Raw genomic sequence first — 17,958 nt, 5'->3', positions numbered from 1 at the left:
GTTCTGCCCCTGAACAGGCAGTTAACCCACTGTTCCTAGGCCGTCATTGAAAATAAGAATTTGACTTGCGTAGTAAAAAAAAAAAAAAAATTGTGCTATGTAAGTGGGTGGCCATTCACCCGCCTTGGAACGGCTCATATTGCAGGAACCATTACCTATTTCTGAAGCGTGAGGCAGGATATTATGTAGTGTTATTTATTTTATTTGTTTTGTTACCAGTTTAGACCCCAGGAAGAGTAGTCACTGCCTTGGCAACAGCTAATTGGGCATCCCAATAAAATACTAAATAATACTATCTAAATTTGTCATAATCATGGTCGAATTACCGACCGGTGGGTCCCCATGGATTTTGGTAGTCTGTCAGATATCGTATTAAAAACTAGAAACATTTCTCTCCGTCCCATTCCAAATGTGTGGTATTACAGGAAAATACAAACTAGAGCTTGGAATTTCACTTAGGGCCCCCAAAAGGCTAGAGCCAGTCTCTTACTGCATGTGTGGGTATGGATGTGGGTACGCAGACCCTCGAGCCACTGTGACACCTGTGATGAGTTCAGATCTTTTGTGGCCTCCACCCTTTCAAAGTTGCAAAAACCTGGTGTATGCTGTTGATTCAAAACTGCAATAGAGGTTTTAGGCAATTATACAGTTTCTGACGACACTACTGTGAGAAAAACACGTTGACATGCTTCTGTGTAAAAACTGCCATTAGAATATGAATAATTTGAGTTGAACCCCATGTCTCGCTCTCTCCAGGTGATGGAACGTGCTGGGCATTAGTAGGAGCGCTGTAGGACACAGCCAGCATACATAAGTGAAGGTCAGGGGTCATGTGTCAGCCTGCAGCCTGATGCCCACACTCCCGTCACCCTCACTGGCCATGGACGGGGAGAACTACCTGCACCCAGAGGGGCCGCAGCTGGACAGCAGCATGTTCGAAGTGGCCTCTTCCAATATGGAGGTATGTCATATGCACGCACACACACACACAACACGTATACACATCCACCTATTTGGTAATCTCAAAAGTTCCCGGAAAATGTGGCAACATAATATGCTAATAATAAATGGCTGCACAGTGTGCCAATATTATTCCAGCAAATGTGGCTCCATAATATAGGCTTAATATAGGAGGGCTTAATATACAATGCATTCAGAAAGTATTCAGACCTCACCCCTTTTTCCACATTTTGTTATGTTACAGCGTTATTCTAAAATGTATTAAAATAAAAACACAATACCCCATGATGACAAAGTGAAATTTTTCCCAATTTACATTAAAGAAACAAACACATTTACGTAAGTATTCAGACCCTTTGCTATGAGACTCGGAATTGAGCTCAGGTGCATCCTGTTTCCATTGATCATCCTTGATGTTTCTACAACTTGATTGGAGTCCACCTGTGGTAAATTCAATTGATTGGATATGATTTGGAAAGGCACACATCTGTCTATAAAAGGTCACACAGTTGTCAGAGCAAAAACCAAGCCATGGAATTGTAGAGCTCCGAGACAGGGCTGTGTCGAGTCACCGATCTGGGGAATGGTACAAAATTAATTCTGCAGCATTGAAGGTCCCCAAGACCACAGTGGCCTCCATCATTCTTAAATTGAAGAAGTTTAGAACCACCAAGACTTCTCCTAGAGCTGGCCAAACTGAGCAATCGGGTGAGAAGGTCTTTGGTCAGTGAGGTGACCAAGAACCCGATGGTCACTCTGACAGCTCCAGAGTTCCTCTGTGGAAATGGGACAACCTTCCAGAAGAACAACCATCTGTGCAGCACTCCACCAATCAGGCCTTTTATGGTAGAGTGCCCAGAGGGTAGCCACTTTTCAGTAAAAGGCACATGACAGCCTGCTTGGAGTTTGCCAAAAGACACCTGAACAAGATTCTCTTGTCTGATGAAACCAAGATTGAACTATTTGGCCTGAATGCCAAGCGTCATGTCTGGAGGAAACCTGTTACCATCCCTACAGTGAAGTATGGTGGTGGCAGCATCATGCTGTGGGGATGTTTTTCAGCGGCAGGGACTGGGAGACTAGTCAGGATCGAGGGGAAAGATGAACGGAGTAAAGTACAGAGATCCTTGGTGAAAACCTGCTCAGGACCTCAGACTGGGGCAAAGGTTCACCTTCCAACAGGACAACGACCCTAAGCACATAGCCAAGAAAATGCAGGAGTGACTTCGGGACAAGTCTCAATGTCCTTGAGTGGCCCAGCCAGAGCCTGGATGTTCTAAAAACCTGTTTTTGCTTTGTCATTATGGGGTATTGTGTGTAGGTTTAATCAATTTCAGAATAAGGCTGAAATGTAACAAAATGTGGAAATAGTCTAGTGGTCTGAATATTTTCAAAATGCACTGTAAATACTATGCACGTTAGTCTCTCTTGGCTACGAGTTGGAGAGACTTGACTGCATCACTTATTTTTTTACAAGTAACATTAATGTGTTAAATTCCAAATTGTTTGCATAGTCAACTTACACACACCAGACATGCCACCAGGGGACTTTTCACAGTCCCCAAATCCAGAACAAATTCAAGAAAGGGTACAGTATTATATAGACGTTATTACGTGGAACTCCCATCTGATATTGCTCAAATGAACAAAAACCTGGTTTCGAGAAACCGATAAAGCAGCACCTCACAACGCTCCTCCCCTATTTGGCCTAGATATTGATATGTAGGTTATTTGTGCCGTTTTTACAATTATGTTCCGTCCTTGTGCTTTTCTTGTCAATTAATGTATTATGTAATGTTTCATGTTTTGTGGGGACCCCAGGACGAGTAGCTGCTGCTTTCGCAACAGCTAATGGGGATACTAACAAAATACAAAATATTGTCATGGTGGTTTAGGACACGTTAACATAACCAGAACCTGGAACACAAGAAATGGCTGTCATGTGTTAGACCGTTTGCCATTTTAGTTGGTACAGTGACGTCTTTGTGGTGACAGTTATCTCGACTGATGCAGGGCCTGATACAGGTTCAGGTATTAACTAGTGCAAGGCATCATCTGTCTCTCTTCAGGAGATGCTGGCATGATCTATTTTCTCAGACCCAGAGGAACAAAGACATGGTAAATGGTTTGCCCAATAGCACTCTGGTTGTTTTCCCGATGACACTCTGTGAAATGCACTGGTGAAAATAAAAGTGCTATATTCAGTAATGTAATTTGTGGGAAAATGGTACACCGTGTCACAGAGGTTTAAACTTAATGAATGCAGAGAACTTTCATATGATTCCTGCCAAAGTAATTTGACAATATATATGCAAAACGTTTATGACCCTATGATATCTAGTCGCATATAGTGTTTGAGTCTTCTTGGGCATAGTTAACTAATGAACCTTTTATCTTCTCTGTTTCAGAGTTCTATGTATCCTTCTGCTTCCTGGGGATCATTCTCACAGCAGTCTGTAGGCTACAGCGCACACTGCCCTATGCAATCTGGAAACCAGTAAGTAACCAATCACCTCTCATACCTTACCCTCCCCTCTGCTGTTTTACATGTGATGTGTGTAACCCTTTCTGTCACACACTGACACATGTGAGATCACATGAGTGTCTCAATGCATGTAATCTCTTAGCAAAGGTTAATAATACCTCTGCTTGGCCATCACTGTGTCTGACGTAGAACTCCATATGTACACTTTGTTTTTGTAGTAGTAAGGGATATCGTTTACCCTGTTACACAGGACTTATTAAACCCAAATTAACAAGGCAGCTGTCAAATACATTATTCAAAAGTGCCCCTAACTATAAAGTCCCAGTCAAAGTACCAATGCGTATTGAGTGTAATATTTAGCAGCATGTCCTGTTTTGCATTTGACTGTCTTAAAATCTGGGGGTGGCCTTTAGTTCCTTTTTATTAAATCTCCTTAATTTCCTGTGGAGGGCTGCCTGCCTGACTGGCTGGCTGGCTGGCGTCGCCCTCGCTGCGGAGGATGGAGGTTATCTCTACATCTGGCAGTGGGCCCTTCCCTGGCCTCACACTGCTACCTAACCCCCACCTCTCAGACAAACACACACACACCTAACCCCAAACCTCCATTGTGCGCACACTGGCAATTGTGTCCCCTAAAAGGCCTTGGCTTGACCAGTTCTGTACACAGAGATGATTCCCCTGGTTAAACAGGGTAAGGTTAATGAGTTCAGTGCTTCTACAGCATTTTCTCCATTCAGTTTGCCCCCATTGCACATGGCGAAGATGTAATCAATTGCTTTCACTCCTACTTGCTCTTTGGGTGATTTTTTTCCTTGAAAGCATTCCACAAATGACGTTTGCAGTTTAGTCAGCATTCAGTTCACTGGTAGTGGTCTCAAGCTTCTTCAATCTAATCTTTGCTGCATTTTTCCCCCACAGGTTCTATATTCAAGTAAGCTACTATAGGGCTGGGTGATATATTGAAATAATTGGATTAATTAGAATGTATGTTTTAGAGCAAAATTCCACATGCCTCTATCTCGTCGACTTTGCTGCTGCTTCTGTGCTGTTTTCACCTTCCCAATCGTATACTAAGCCCCTGCCACTCACAACAAAGATGAAAGATCACTTCTTCCTCTGACAACAAGCAGTTTCAACTTGTTATTTGCATTTGAGGTTTGGTCCAACAGAACGGTCATATGGACACAAACACATTGAGACATTATTTCTCAGATAAGAATCACTGTGCTGCCATATTTATAGACCTATGTTTTAATAAGCAATTGAATGTATAATTTAAGCCAAGTGTAGCTGCTGAAACGGTGCTATGTTAAGGTCTACAATCAGACTGGTACAAATTAGGAATATAATTTGAAGCGAAATATATTATTAGCAGAGAGTTTGCCAGTGATTCTAACATTTTTGCAAGGCAAGATAGTTCAGAAATTGGGTGCTAATTAACTAAGTCAGAAGGATTTCCACATTTGTGAAGGGTGAGGACATATGCGCCACCTTCCAGATCTTAGGATAGCACCAGAAGCAATTGTTTAATAAAGCATGTGGATCAAAGGTTCTACAATGATGCAGCAGAAAGCTGCAGTAGAAAGGGATCAAGCAAATCGGCTCCTGTTTTTTTTTACAAGGCAATTAATACCTAATTTACATACATTTGTTCAAATTAAGAAAATAAAAAGTGAGTGCCTGGTGTCTCTGCTATCTGTTTAGAGGTGAATCAAGAACTCTAGTGGAACTTTATGTATTTTCAGAAATCATTGTCTGTTAAGGAACCAGAGGCTGTCAAACCTGCTGGGGCAGTGAAGTGGCTGTGTTTTTTTTCTTCTTCTAAAGAATTTACCATTTTCTGAAATTTGTCTGGATAGCTACCACTCTCAGATACACAATTCAAGAAGTATTGTCCAGGGTAAGACATATTTCTCAAATGTCTGAAGGACTGCAAGTCAGAGGTAGAATCAGTTCATGTAGCCTTAGCCCAAACTAAGTTTCTTTCACGAAATCGTTCAGACCATTCATATGTGAACCATGGGTTAGATCTGTCCTTAAGCCTTAATCTCTTTATATGGGGCATTCTTATCTGCAACAGTGTGAAACAGAGAGGGACAATGTTTAAAGGCCTGATCTGAATCATCGTTAGAAAGGTTGCTCATTGAAAGTTCTAAAATGTATCATAGTAATAATGCGTGGACACAATTTAGGTAGCTTAGTATCTCTAATATAGGCAATGAGATAATGGCCACTGAGCTCGTTAGCAAAGATTCCATATGCTTTATACTTATGAGGGGCATTTGTCAGGATATCCAAAAGAGTAGGTTTTTAATGGTGTTTTAACTTGGGGTGGGTTGGTTGAGTTAAATTTGGATTAGACAAATATATTTGTACTATCTGATACTGGCATCAACCAATCCAAGTTAAGATCACCAAATATTAATAATTCAGATTTTGCATATTTAGACAGCAAGTCAGACAATTTGTTAAGAGCAATTGGGAAGGCTGGGTGATAAACTCCCACTAACATCAATTGTGCATTGGGGACAGAGGTGGTAATACACACAGCAACATTTCAAGTTGTTCTTTATGAATATGGCAACACCCCCACCTTTGTCAGACCTATAAACATTATATCCATTCAGAGACACATCAGTCTAGCACATTTAACCAAGTCTCAGTAATTATCTAAATGTCCATGTTAGTTTGAGAAGCCTGAATTACAGTAAGATCAATTTTCAAAATCTAACTTCTGACATTTACATGATTAAGTCCAAGGTCCCAGCTGGTCCCAGCTTTCACCTAACCACCTCTGCCCAGTCTCTAGTTGAACAAGCCACCTGCTTCAAGAAGTGAGGGAGAGCGACATCGCTCAACTCTCCACCACCCTGGGCAAGAGATGTTCAGCTTCTAAATATCTTTAGCCTGGGCTTTAGCTACATTGATGAACTCATTGAGGCTCTGCTTCAGCTCACCGGCGAACGTCCTGCAGCCGCCCGATATCTTAAATCAGCCAGTCAGACCAAAGGCACTTTTTACAGACATAACACTGTTCTGACTTCTACTCGGTCTCTGGTTAGTGAACATTTCAGTGGTAGCATTGGACAGTCAATGGTTGCTGTTGATATCCATTGGATAGCCGACGGTTGGCATATTGCCAAAAACAAAGCAGGCTAGCCACAGCTAACAGCACTAGCTTAACGTTTAAAAAGTCCAGTAAGGCGGTGTGTTCCATGAAGAGCTAAAAAAAAAAAAAAAAAGGGTATAAAAGCATACAAAAAGATGAGTGCATCAGTACCTGTACAGGACCTGTACAGGCCATCGGTCAATACACTCAAACTCATGTGAGCTATTCTATATTTTATTTAACTACTCGCTCCACTATTCACTCCAAACACAATTTGCTATACATCATCCCAGATTGCTCTGTGGCCAAGATGTGGATGGGGGGGTGCTCAGCCCAGTTTCCTGTAGTCCACGATCAGATCCTTTGTCTTGCTGACGTTGAGGGAGAGGTGGTTGTCCGGGCACCTCACTGCCAGGTCACTGACCTTCTCCCTATAGGCTCTCATCATCGTCAGCTACCAGGACCACCACCGTCACAGTCGTGGATGAACCGGGAGGACGCGGGCGGTCTTCACTTGATTGAACTTAACTTTGTCAAATAAGCACCAATCGGGGTCAAACAAAGCTAGCTAGATGGTCAATGAGCTGGGCTTTACGGGAGTATCTGTAAATCGGGGCTTTACGGGAAACCCTGTATCTGTCGCAAAATGCACCTGCTAACATTGTGCAACAAGTGTTTTTCTTTTGGACAAAAATTATACGAATATGGAGAGTTATGAAAACTGTTTTTGTTTGCAAATGTTGAACTTAGAATATGGCTACTAATACTGGAAAAGCGAAATCAAAGTCCAAGTATACAGATTTGATGGTATTTTTGCAGAAAAATGTAATGTGAAACTCCTTCACGATTTTCCCAAATGTACCTGGGTGACTTCACACAATGTCATGTAGTTTGCTGAAACTTTGCACATACACTGCTGCCATCTTGTGGACATCATCGGAATTTCAACCAGAGTGATGTGGGACCTTTCTGTTGCATTTCAAAGATGGTGGTAGAAAAAAAAAAATGTTTCCTTTTTGTATTTTCTTCTACCAGATCTATTGTTATATTCTCCTACATTCAATTCACATTTCCACATACTTCAAAGTGTTTCCTAGCCCACAATGTCTGCTGTGTGGATCTAGCAGTCAAGAAGTCGAGCAGTCATTTGAAAGTGTAAGAATTTCAGCGAGACAACACAAAGGTGAAATCCATTAACACCAAGATAATGGAATTCATTGCCCTTGACAATCAACCGTGCTCTGTTGTGGATGATGTTGGCTTCCGCAGACTGGCCGAGCGCCGATACACACTACCAAGTAGGCGCTATTTTTCAGATGTTGCCCTTCAGTGACACAGTACTGTTGAAACGGACATCCCTGAGCTACTTGCTATGGGCGTCACCGCTATTAGCTTCACGACTGACATTTGAACCAGCGATGTCAGCCACATGAGCATTATGAGTCTTGACAGCACAATGGGTCGACGAGGATTTCATACTGAGGAAAGCTGTATTGCATGCTCAATGTGCTGGTTCTCATACCGCTGCTGCCATTTCAATGGCATTTGAGAATACGTTTGAAAGAAACAGGAACACACCCCTAGCTCCATCCGAATAACTGACTCGAGAAATAATCTCATCAACTGTGTCTGCAGCAGACATGATACCCTGCTCAACAAAAATGCCAACAGACCGTCGGGTTAACTTGGAAAAGTACTCTACTATAAAAAGTACTCTACTATAGGCTGTGAACAAGTGATGCGGTGACATTCTCTCTGAGTCCTATACTGTGTCACCACCATGCTCGATGCTAGGTACATGGACCGCTACTTCGATGCAGACAAGAAACAGGGTTTACACAGCTGGACAAGAAGGAAACGGACACAGTGACCGTGTGCACCGAGGAAGAGAGGCCACGGACAGACAGAGCTGAAACTTCACTGCATGACATGTATGATGAATTCCTGGTTGAGACTGAACAAATGAAACGGCACAGCAAGTAAGTGAAAGAAACATGTTTTGATTTAATGGTAAGGGGGACAATCTTAAATGCCAATAAAGTACATTTTGGGTCAGTGTGTGTGCGTGTTTCAACTATTTAACTGCACTAGAATGCTTAAAAAGCTGCTAAAATCTTAAATATTGGTAACTATTTTTGGCAAGAAAAATATTGAATATCGGTCAAAAATGTAATATCGGTGCATCCCTAATAACTAGATCACCTGGCGCCATGCGTCACAATAGTGAGTGACTCAAGGTTCCGGTCTCTCGTCATTGTGTGGTTGTAAACAGACACCGTGACTGGGGACTGCCGTAAGCTTCATTTTTAATTTTTAATTTTTTAACCTTTTTATTTAACTAGGCAAGTCAGTTAAGAACAAATTCTTATTTTCAATGACGGCCTAGGAACAGTGGTTTAACTGCCTGTTCAGGGGCAGAACGACAGATTTGTATCTTGTCAGCTCGGGGGTTTGAACTTGCAACCTTCCAGTTACTAGTCCAACGCTCTAACCACTAGGCTACCCTGCCGCTCATAATAACGTGACAGGTGAAATGAAGAACGCAATGTTACATTTCCTAACATATTGACTACAGGTATTTAAAAAGTAGCTAAAAATACTAAAACGTATTAGAAAAAACGGTGAAATTCCGTGACTTTCTCCCAAAACCCCGGGATACTGTATACAGCCCAAACGTATGTATGTGGACGTGTACACATATTTTGCAGTTGCAATTGCAGGTGCAAGCGAAATAGTAATGTTTCTAGCTCCAACAGCACAGTAACAATACAAAATAGGGTTGAGCAGCATCAATTTTCATACTGTCCTCCTCTCATCCTGGGATTTACGGTATTACTGGCTAAGTACACAAGTGGGTGCAAAAAACCCCACAAAAAAGCCCATTGTGTCTATTACCAGAGTGCTAACAAAATTATTACAAGTAATAGCGAATTTCCATGGAGGTTGCTAGCTAAATATACTAACTAGGGCAACGGGCCTGCCTGCTTTAACAATCCTAAATTTGACCCCTAACCCCTAAGCCTAAAATAGTATTTCCTTGTGGTGACCAGTGAAATGTCCCCACTTGTCCTAATATTCATTGTTTTGCTATCCTTGTGAGGACTAATGGTTCCCACATGGGTTGTAGAACCAAAAACACACTGACTCAGTAGTCTTGGATGGAGGAAATTCTTTGTGAATATTTATGGACGTTATTGTGATGCTGAATGGATAGATTTAGATTGTCACGGCCTGGTAATCTGACATAGCCACAAAGTGTCCTGGTCCTATCTGATAGTTTGGTGGTAAATGAAGGGCAGGTTTGTCTGGAAGTCTAAATGAAAGGTCCTGATGTAGCAACACACACACACACACACACACACACACACACACACACACACACACACACACGTGTTTTATAGTGCCTAGTGTTGCAAAGGGTCAGAAACTTTCCGGTGAATTTTGCTTTAAAAAAAAAAGTTACCTTATAACAGTGAACCTTTTTTGTAGGATACACTAAGTGTTTTGGTTAAACTATCCCCAATTCAATGGAATTGCAACCCTCTGCATGCAGAGTGCATTCTTCCATCACATGTACAGCTGATTCTCAAGATCTTGCACACAAATGAGATGCTATTGAGCACACACTACTACACTGTCCGAGCCAAGGACTACATGCTTTCTGGTAAGTTTCGATTACAATACTGGGTGGGGTGAATATATTGTATATGACATTCATTTTTTGTTAACTAGTAACTAGTAGCCTACAGCAGAGTGTGTTTAAATAATTTCTAACTTATTAACAATTTCTGCTAGTTAGTTTTTGCTACCATGTGAGGTTTAGCTTGCTTGAGCCTGCTGAGTGTTGATTCACCTGTTTCCAGACCTGTTTCATTTTAAAACATGTATCTTACATAGGAGTTGTTTAATCTAACTGCTTAACTATTTATCTGTACATGGAATCGTATTAGTTTTTTTATACTAATTTTAGTTTGAATCTTTACAGGAAAATGCTACGGGCACTATCTGATGTGTGGAGACATTTCACTGCAGCTACTGTAGAAGGAAAAGCTGTGTACCTTTGCAAATCCTGTGCCAAATCATATGTGAAGAATGCAACAAAGATGCAGAATCATCTGGCCAAGTGCATAAAGTTTCCTTAGCGCCCACACCAAGCAACCTCTGATAAAAGTCCCTCTACTTCTATTCGAGGTGAAAATTATGAATCGGACACCTTATCGATAGCAACAGCTCATGGTCCTCCTGGAATCAGAGTTTTTTTTTTATTCAATGGAGGAACGTAGTCAGAGACATGCTGATGAATGTCTTGCTTGAGGTGTGTATGCAACTGGTTCACCTCTGATGCTCAAAGGCAATGTGTATTGGAAGAGATTTCTGAATGTTCTTTTTCCAGCATACACCCCTCCAACCAGACATGCTTTATCTACTAATTTGCTGGATGTTCAACATTCAAGTGAAGGTCAAGCAGATCATAGAGAAAGCAGGCTGTATTGCAATCATCTCTGATGGGTGGTTGAATGTTCGTGGGCAAGGAATAATTAACTACATCTCCACCCCTCAACCAGTATTCTACAAGAGTACAGACACCGGGGACAACAGACACACCGGTCTCTACATTGCAGATGAGCTGAAGGCAGTCATCAATGACCTTGGACCACTGAAGGTATTTGCCCTGGTGACAGACAATGCTGCGAACATGAAGACTGCGTGGTCTAAAGTGGAGGAGTCCTACCCTCACAGCACACCCATTGGCTGTGCTGCTCATGCATTGAATCTGCTCCTCAAGGACATCATGGCACTGAAAACAATGGATATACTCTACAAAAGAGCCAAGGAAATTGTTAGGTATGTGAAGGGTCATCAAGTTATAGCCACAATCTACCTCACCAAACAAAGATAGACGCATAAGAGCACCACATTGAAGCTGCCCAGAAACACCTGTTGGGGTGGTGTTGTCATGTTTGACAGTCTCCCGGAGGAGATGGAGTCTCTCCATGAAATGGCATATCACAGTCTGCCGATATAGATAGCCCCATCGAGAGGATCCTCCTGGATGATGTATTTTGGGAGTGGTAATCAACCTGAAACTCCTGAAACCAATAGCAGTAACCATTGCACGGCTTGAGGGAGACAATGCCATCCTGTCTGATGTTCAGACTCTGCTTGCAGGTGTAAGGGAAGAAATCCATACTGCCCACGCCACCGTTGCTCCAAGCAGTTCCACCTTGGCCTGAATGACGGCAAGGTTCTTGGCAGTCTGGGGAAGTACACTTCCAAGCAAGCAAGGGCTTTGGGATGGACATGCAATATGGCAGTCGTTCCAAACATATCTCATCAGCCACCTGGTGGAAGGGACTTTGTGGATCCAGGGCTTTTTCCCCTGTTGCCTTCGTCATCCTCCAACTCCCACCAACATCAGCCGTCTCAGAGCGCAACTGGTCCTTGTTTGGGAACACACACCAAAGCACGCAACAGGCTGGCCAATACAAGAGTTGAAAATTTGGTGGCCATCCAGGCAATTTGAGGCTTTTTGAGCCTGATAATGAGCCATCCTCAAGGTTGGAAAGTGACAGCGAAGATGAGGTCTCACACTGATGATAAAGAGGTGGACATTGAGGAGGTCTAGGGAGAAGACATGGACGCCCGAGAGGAGACAACCAAAGCTTTAGTTTCTAGACTATCATTTTACAGATGTATGTTGAAAACGTATTTTGGGAGATGCGATAGAGCATTCAATTTTCCCTTTTGTTGTTCAGTGAAATCATCCCATGTGAAGAGTCAACTAATTTAAAGTTCAATTTGTAACTAAATTGTTTTTTTTTGTATTGGAAGGATTTAATAGCTTGCAATTGTCTGCTTATAAGGTTTCTGTTTGTCTCCATATATGGTAAATATATCAATGCAAAAAATATCTACATTTAAATTGTATTAATATTAATTTGCATATTTTCCCATTAATTCCCATGGAATTCCCACCTCTGAATATTCCCCCAAATGTGCAACCCTAATAGTGCCCTTCCTTTGTGCTTGTATTCTTTATAAGTTCTTGGGAATATGAATTTGCCTAGAGCTGATTTCCCTGCTGTTTGATGATCAAACACACGCTCCATCCGGTTCTTTTTATTCAATAGTTGTCCGAACTATTCTGTTATTCTAGACTAGCAATACATGTTTGAGCTCTCTCTGAATGTTATTGCATTACACTTTAGTTTATCATGTCCTACTGTCCTGACCAAAGTTATAAGCTTGGTCACCTTAACTGGCTTTATCTCCCCAGACTGCAATAACAGTTATGCATCAAGTGAGAGGTGATTAGTGACAGGTTACTTTCTGTTTGGCCTGCATGACCTACATACACTAGATTGTGTAACACCAGCTTGAACCAGTCCAATAGATTTAATAAAATAGCCTTTTAGTTACAGAAATATAAGAGATTAGAAATTGATTTTTGATGCTGCATAACAAGATTGCAAATATTCCGGGAAAGGCTTGCAGTCAGTGAGGCACTGTGGCACGGGGCCGACTGGCTTTGTGTTATTGGAATGCTGCTAGTACTGGCCCATTCTGTCAAGGCAGCAATCATACTGTCATATCAGGAGAGGCTACAGGGTTAGGCTCAGGATTTCCACTTTTTATTTGAAGCTTTAGGATGCTGCACTGTTACCCTTGCTAGGTGGCTGATGGTGACCCCTCAAAATAGATAAACACGTTAATAAACACCTTCTGTACAGGTGTTTTTTTTTTTATCCACACTGATCAGGAAACTCTTCATTCTGATCCTAGGAAATCTGCAATACTTTTTAGGGATTTACCACACTGACTATTGTGTGCAGATCAAATCCCTGAATCTCCTTGTTAAAAAAGCCTCACACCAAACTTTGCTCTAGCTATACAAAACCACCAGCAGCTCTCCCCGTGGCTTATCTCCATTCCTATGTGAGCCCGTTCTTTAAATAACAACCTCAATTATCCTCCAGCTGATCTGTGTCCTGTGTTGGAGGACAGTTTCATCCTTCAATCCCTCATGTAGAGATCAGCTCTCACAGGATTTGAGCCTGGGAGCTGTGCGGTCGTTACTTTTACTTTCTTTCTGTGCATTTGGGCACCGTCTTGCCCTGCCTGCTCTGACTCAGTGAGAAAGTGAAAATATCACAGGCAGCAGAGGTTCCTGAGAAAGCCGTCAGTGGGTGTTTTTCCACTGAACTAGGTTGTGATTCCCGGAAGAGCGAGTGAAAGAGTGGAGTGCCTCTCCGTTCCCTGAAGTGCAGAGGGGAGTCACATGAAGCCCTGAGCTCAGAGAGCTGTGACTCGACACAGCTGTGTGCCACTCCAGTGTCTTTCTGTTGGGGGGTGTGTGTGTGTTGCAAGTCGACCCGGTACAGCTCCAGTGTGTTTGTGTTGATGCCTGTGGGTTTCTGTGCGAGTCTTACTCTGGAGGAAGGCAGTATGGTCAGTGTACAGTCAGCGTGGCCTCCGTGGATCATGGAACCCGATGACTGGTAGGTTCTTTCTCTCTATCCCTCTCGCGCTCCCCTCTGATTTTTTTTACCCTTCAAAGTCGGTTGTTATTAGGGTCTTGATGATACCACTATTGTGATACTCGTTTGTATTGTGGCAAGGAAACTAATGGATTTAACTTCTTTAGGAAAACAGCCCTAATGTTGAAGCAAACATGTTGTCATCCAGAGTTGCATTTAGTTATTTTCTAAGCTATATCGCAAAATATTTTACATACTGCAGGTTTTTAAAGGACCAAAGAGTTTAGCCTGCTTTTTGTTTTAATTTTTGCCATGGAAGAAATATTGCGATACTGGTATTGTCACAGTCCTTGTTGTGCTCTGTGGCAGCGTCAGGCGTGACTCACTCTCCGTTCTAGTGGTTCAGCTGTGAGGCAGGCCAAAGGCTTTAGTGTTCACTTGAAGTAATACAATTTAGGTGTTATGGTGTGTAAACTGCTGATAGAACATCACAAGATCAGTTATTAATGCGTATTAAGATAATTATCGCTTGTGTTATGACTCCACAGTTTGCGGGGTTCATGTGTTCTTTGTTGACTTTATTTCTTTATCCTCTAACCATCATTGCTCTTAGTTATGTCTTTGTTGGGCTAGTTTGAGACTGTTGTTTTCCAATCACCCTGTGACCTCGTTTCCTTTTGTATAAATAAAAACCAAACCCCTTTGGCCATACAGAGAAAAGCACAAGTTCCCACCCATTTAATGACTAGCTAGTTCCCTCTGCTCTCCCCTTCCCAGTACATCTAATTAAGCTGCCTTACCTCTGACCCTTTTCAGGCAATACCACTTGAATGACACCATGCCGGATATGCACATCGACATGTTCAGCCATTCTGGGTTCCATGACGATTTCCCCTGCCTCAACCTCCCCAGAAACGGAGGCTTCCCTCAGGTAAGACCTCTCTATATCACACTCTCTGTCTATCCTTCTCTCTATCTTGTTTGAGCAGTCTTATCTTTCACCTCGGTCTCTCTCTCTCTCTCTCTCTTTCTGCCTCGCTGTCACTCTCTGAAAGGGAGGAGCTGCGGCTTCCACTTACTCCTTTCATCCTACCTTAAATGTTGCACGGTCGGTTATTCCTGCCTGCAGAAACTGTGATTAAACGTTGCGTCTGACACTGTCTAGACAGTGTTAAGAAGCTACCTGCTCCTTTTCCTGTGAAGGCTTGTTATTAATAAGCCGCTGTAATTTAACAGGGCGTTGGTTGTTGGCCATTGGGTTCTATTCTGTCACTCTGAGGAATATGGCTGCTCTCATTGCACTTTTGAGGAACACTTAAAAGCGTGGTGTTTTTTGGTGGAGTTTTTGCATGGAGGAATTTAATCTCTTGCTTTCCTCATATTTTCTTGCGGAGGTTATGCACCATCAATCACCCTGGAGACATTCGGGACAGGCTTATTCTGACTTGGAAATGTGTAAATGACAGAGTAAGAGACACCCCCCCCCCCTCCGTTTTATATTTAGCATCCTTACTAGGCTGTAACCTCTTCATTTGCATTTTCCAATTATGCACACTTTGTCAGGCCAGGCAGTTCTTAATTCCCATATGGAAAAGTAATCTCTCCCCTCCGCTGACTTAGAAGCCCTAACAACACAGGCGAGTGACTTCGTCTCATTTTGGCTTATTTGTATGGGGTTGAATGTTGGGGAATCTCCTCGTAGAGCGCCAGTAGCTGTGTGTGGTATAGGAGAGCAGTGATGTGTTACTAAAGAGCCAGTCACTATGCTGCTTACGTCCGTCCTGTCCTGTATCAGAGTAATGACGGTTTAACAGCGGCTGGGCTGGGCCTATGTACTTAATGAAGAGCCTCTGACCCCAGTGTGCCACCTGCCAAGTGCACACAAAGGCCTCGGAGTGAAGGCCCTGCAGCTCCCTGGTACTGCCCAGCTGTGTGGTGTAGACGGGTGCTGCACACGCTGTACCAAACTCCTTACTCATATACCCTTCAGAAAGTATTCATATCCTTTGACTTATTACACATTTGGTTACAGCCTGAATTCAAATGTTTTAAAAATGTTAGCAAAATGTATTGAAAATGAAGTACAGAAATATCTGATATACTTAAGTATTCACACTCCTGTGTCTATACTTTGTAGACGCCTTTCTGGGTAAGTTAAAAGCTTTCCGAAATGTGCCTATTCTTTTCAAAATTCTTCAAGCTCTGTCAAATTGGTTGTTAATCATTGCTATACAACCATTTTCAGGTCTTGCCATAGATTTAAGTCAAAACTGGAATGTTCACCACTGTATTCTTGGTAAGCAACTCCAGTGTAGATTTGGCCTTTTGTCTTAGATTATTGTTCTGCTACAAAACAAATTAATCTCCCAGTGTCTGGTGGAAAGCAGACTGAACCAGGTTTTCCTCTAGTATTTTGCCTGTGCTTACCTCCATGCCATTTCTTTTTTATCTTGACCAACTCCCCAGTCCGATTACAAGCACTATGCTTGAAAATATGAAGAATGATACTCGTGATGTATTGGATTTGCCCCAAACGTAACACTTTGTATTCAGGGGAAAAAGTGAATTGCTTTGCCAATTTTTTAGGAGTGTTACTTTAGTGCCTTGTTGCGAACAGGATGCATGTTTTGGAATATTTTTATTCTGTACAGGTGTCCTTTTCACTCTCAATTAGGTTAGCATCGTTGAGTAAGTACAACGTTGTTGATCCATCCTCAGTTTTATCCTATCACAGCCATTAAACAGTTTTAAAAAAAGTCTCCATTGACCTCATGGTGAAATCCCTGAGCGGTGTTCTTCCTTTCTGGCAATTGAGTTAGGAAGGCGTCTGTATTGTTGTAGTAACTGGGTGCATTGATATGGCATCCGAAGTGTAATTGATAATTTCACCATGCTCAAAGGGATATTCAATGTCTGCTTTTAATTTTTTTTTTTTACCAATCTGCCAATAGGTACCCTTCTTTGCAATGCAATAGAAAATGGTACTATTTAATGAGGGTACTATTTAATGAAGCAGCCAGTTGAGGATTTGAATTTAATGAAGCTGCCAGTTCTCAAACTAGACACTAGTGTAATTGTCCTCTTGCTTAGTTGTGCTCCAGGCCCTCCCACTTCTCTTTCTATTCTGGTTAGAGCCAGTTTGCGCTGTTCTGTGAAGGGAGTAGTACACCGCCTTGTAAGAGATCTTCAGGTTCTTGGCAATATCTCACATGGAATAGCCTAACGAGTTCCAGAAGAAAGTGCCTTGTTTCTGGCCATTTTGAGCCTGTAATAGAACCCACAAATGCTGATGCTCCAGAACCTCAACTAGTCTAAAGATGGCCAGATTTATTGCTTCTTTAATCAGTAAAACAGTTTTCAACTCTGCTAACATAATTGCAAAAGGGTTTTCTAATTATCAATTAGCCCTTTTAAAATAATAAATTTGGATTAGTTTACACAATGAGCTATTGGAACACAGGGGTGATGGTTGCTGATAATGGTCCTCTGTACGCCTATGTAGATATTCCATTATAAATCAGCTGTTTCCAGCTACAATAGTCATTCGCAACATTAACAATGTCTACACTGTAATTATGATCAATTTGATGTTACTTTATGGAAAAAAATTACTTTTCTTTCCAAAACAAGGACATTTCTAAGTGACCCCAAAATTTGGAACAGTAGTGTACGTAGATGCATGCATACATACATACAGTTTAAGTCGGAAGTTTACATACATCTTATCCAAATACATTTAAACTCAGTTTTTCACAATTCCTGGCATTTAATCCTAGTAAATATTCCCTGTTTTAGGTCAGTTAGGATCACCATTTTATTTTAATAATGTGCAATGTCAGAATAATATTAGTGATTTTATTTCTTTCATAATATTCCCAGTGGGTCAGAAGTTTACAAACACTCAATTAGTATTTGGTAGCATTGCC

The 17,958-nt window shown here is 41.9% G+C and overlaps 1 protein-coding gene across 3 annotated transcripts in view; it reads left to right on the top strand.

Annotated features, from left to right (window-relative positions):
• si:ch73-63e15.2 (protein strawberry notch homolog 2) overlaps positions 1-17,958 on the top strand; it is a 103,408-nt gene that overhangs the window by 27,104 nt on the left and 58,346 nt on the right. For 2 of the 3 annotated variants that reach the window (XM_024421300.2, XM_024421301.2), the window contains exons 2-4: positions 757-961; positions 3,369-3,457; positions 14,849-14,963. In XM_024421300.2, coding sequence (XP_024277068.1) covers positions 851-961; positions 3,369-3,457; positions 14,849-14,963 — 315 coding nt within the window. In that variant the 5' untranslated portion in view covers positions 757-850. Of the gene's footprint in view, positions 1-756; positions 962-3,368; positions 3,458-13,810; positions 14,054-14,848; positions 14,964-17,958 lie in introns of those variants that run through there. The other variant, XM_024421302.2, reaches the window with a different exon arrangement.

The sequence above is a fragment of the Oncorhynchus tshawytscha genome, linkage group LG05, assembly GCF_018296145.1.
Source record: "Oncorhynchus tshawytscha isolate Ot180627B linkage group LG05, Otsh_v2.0, whole genome shotgun sequence".
Classification (NCBI taxonomy): domain Eukaryota; kingdom Metazoa; phylum Chordata; class Actinopteri; order Salmoniformes; family Salmonidae; genus Oncorhynchus; species Oncorhynchus tshawytscha.
The sequence above is the reverse complement of the archived record's forward strand: the minus strand, read 5'-3'. Positions and strand labels throughout refer to the sequence as shown.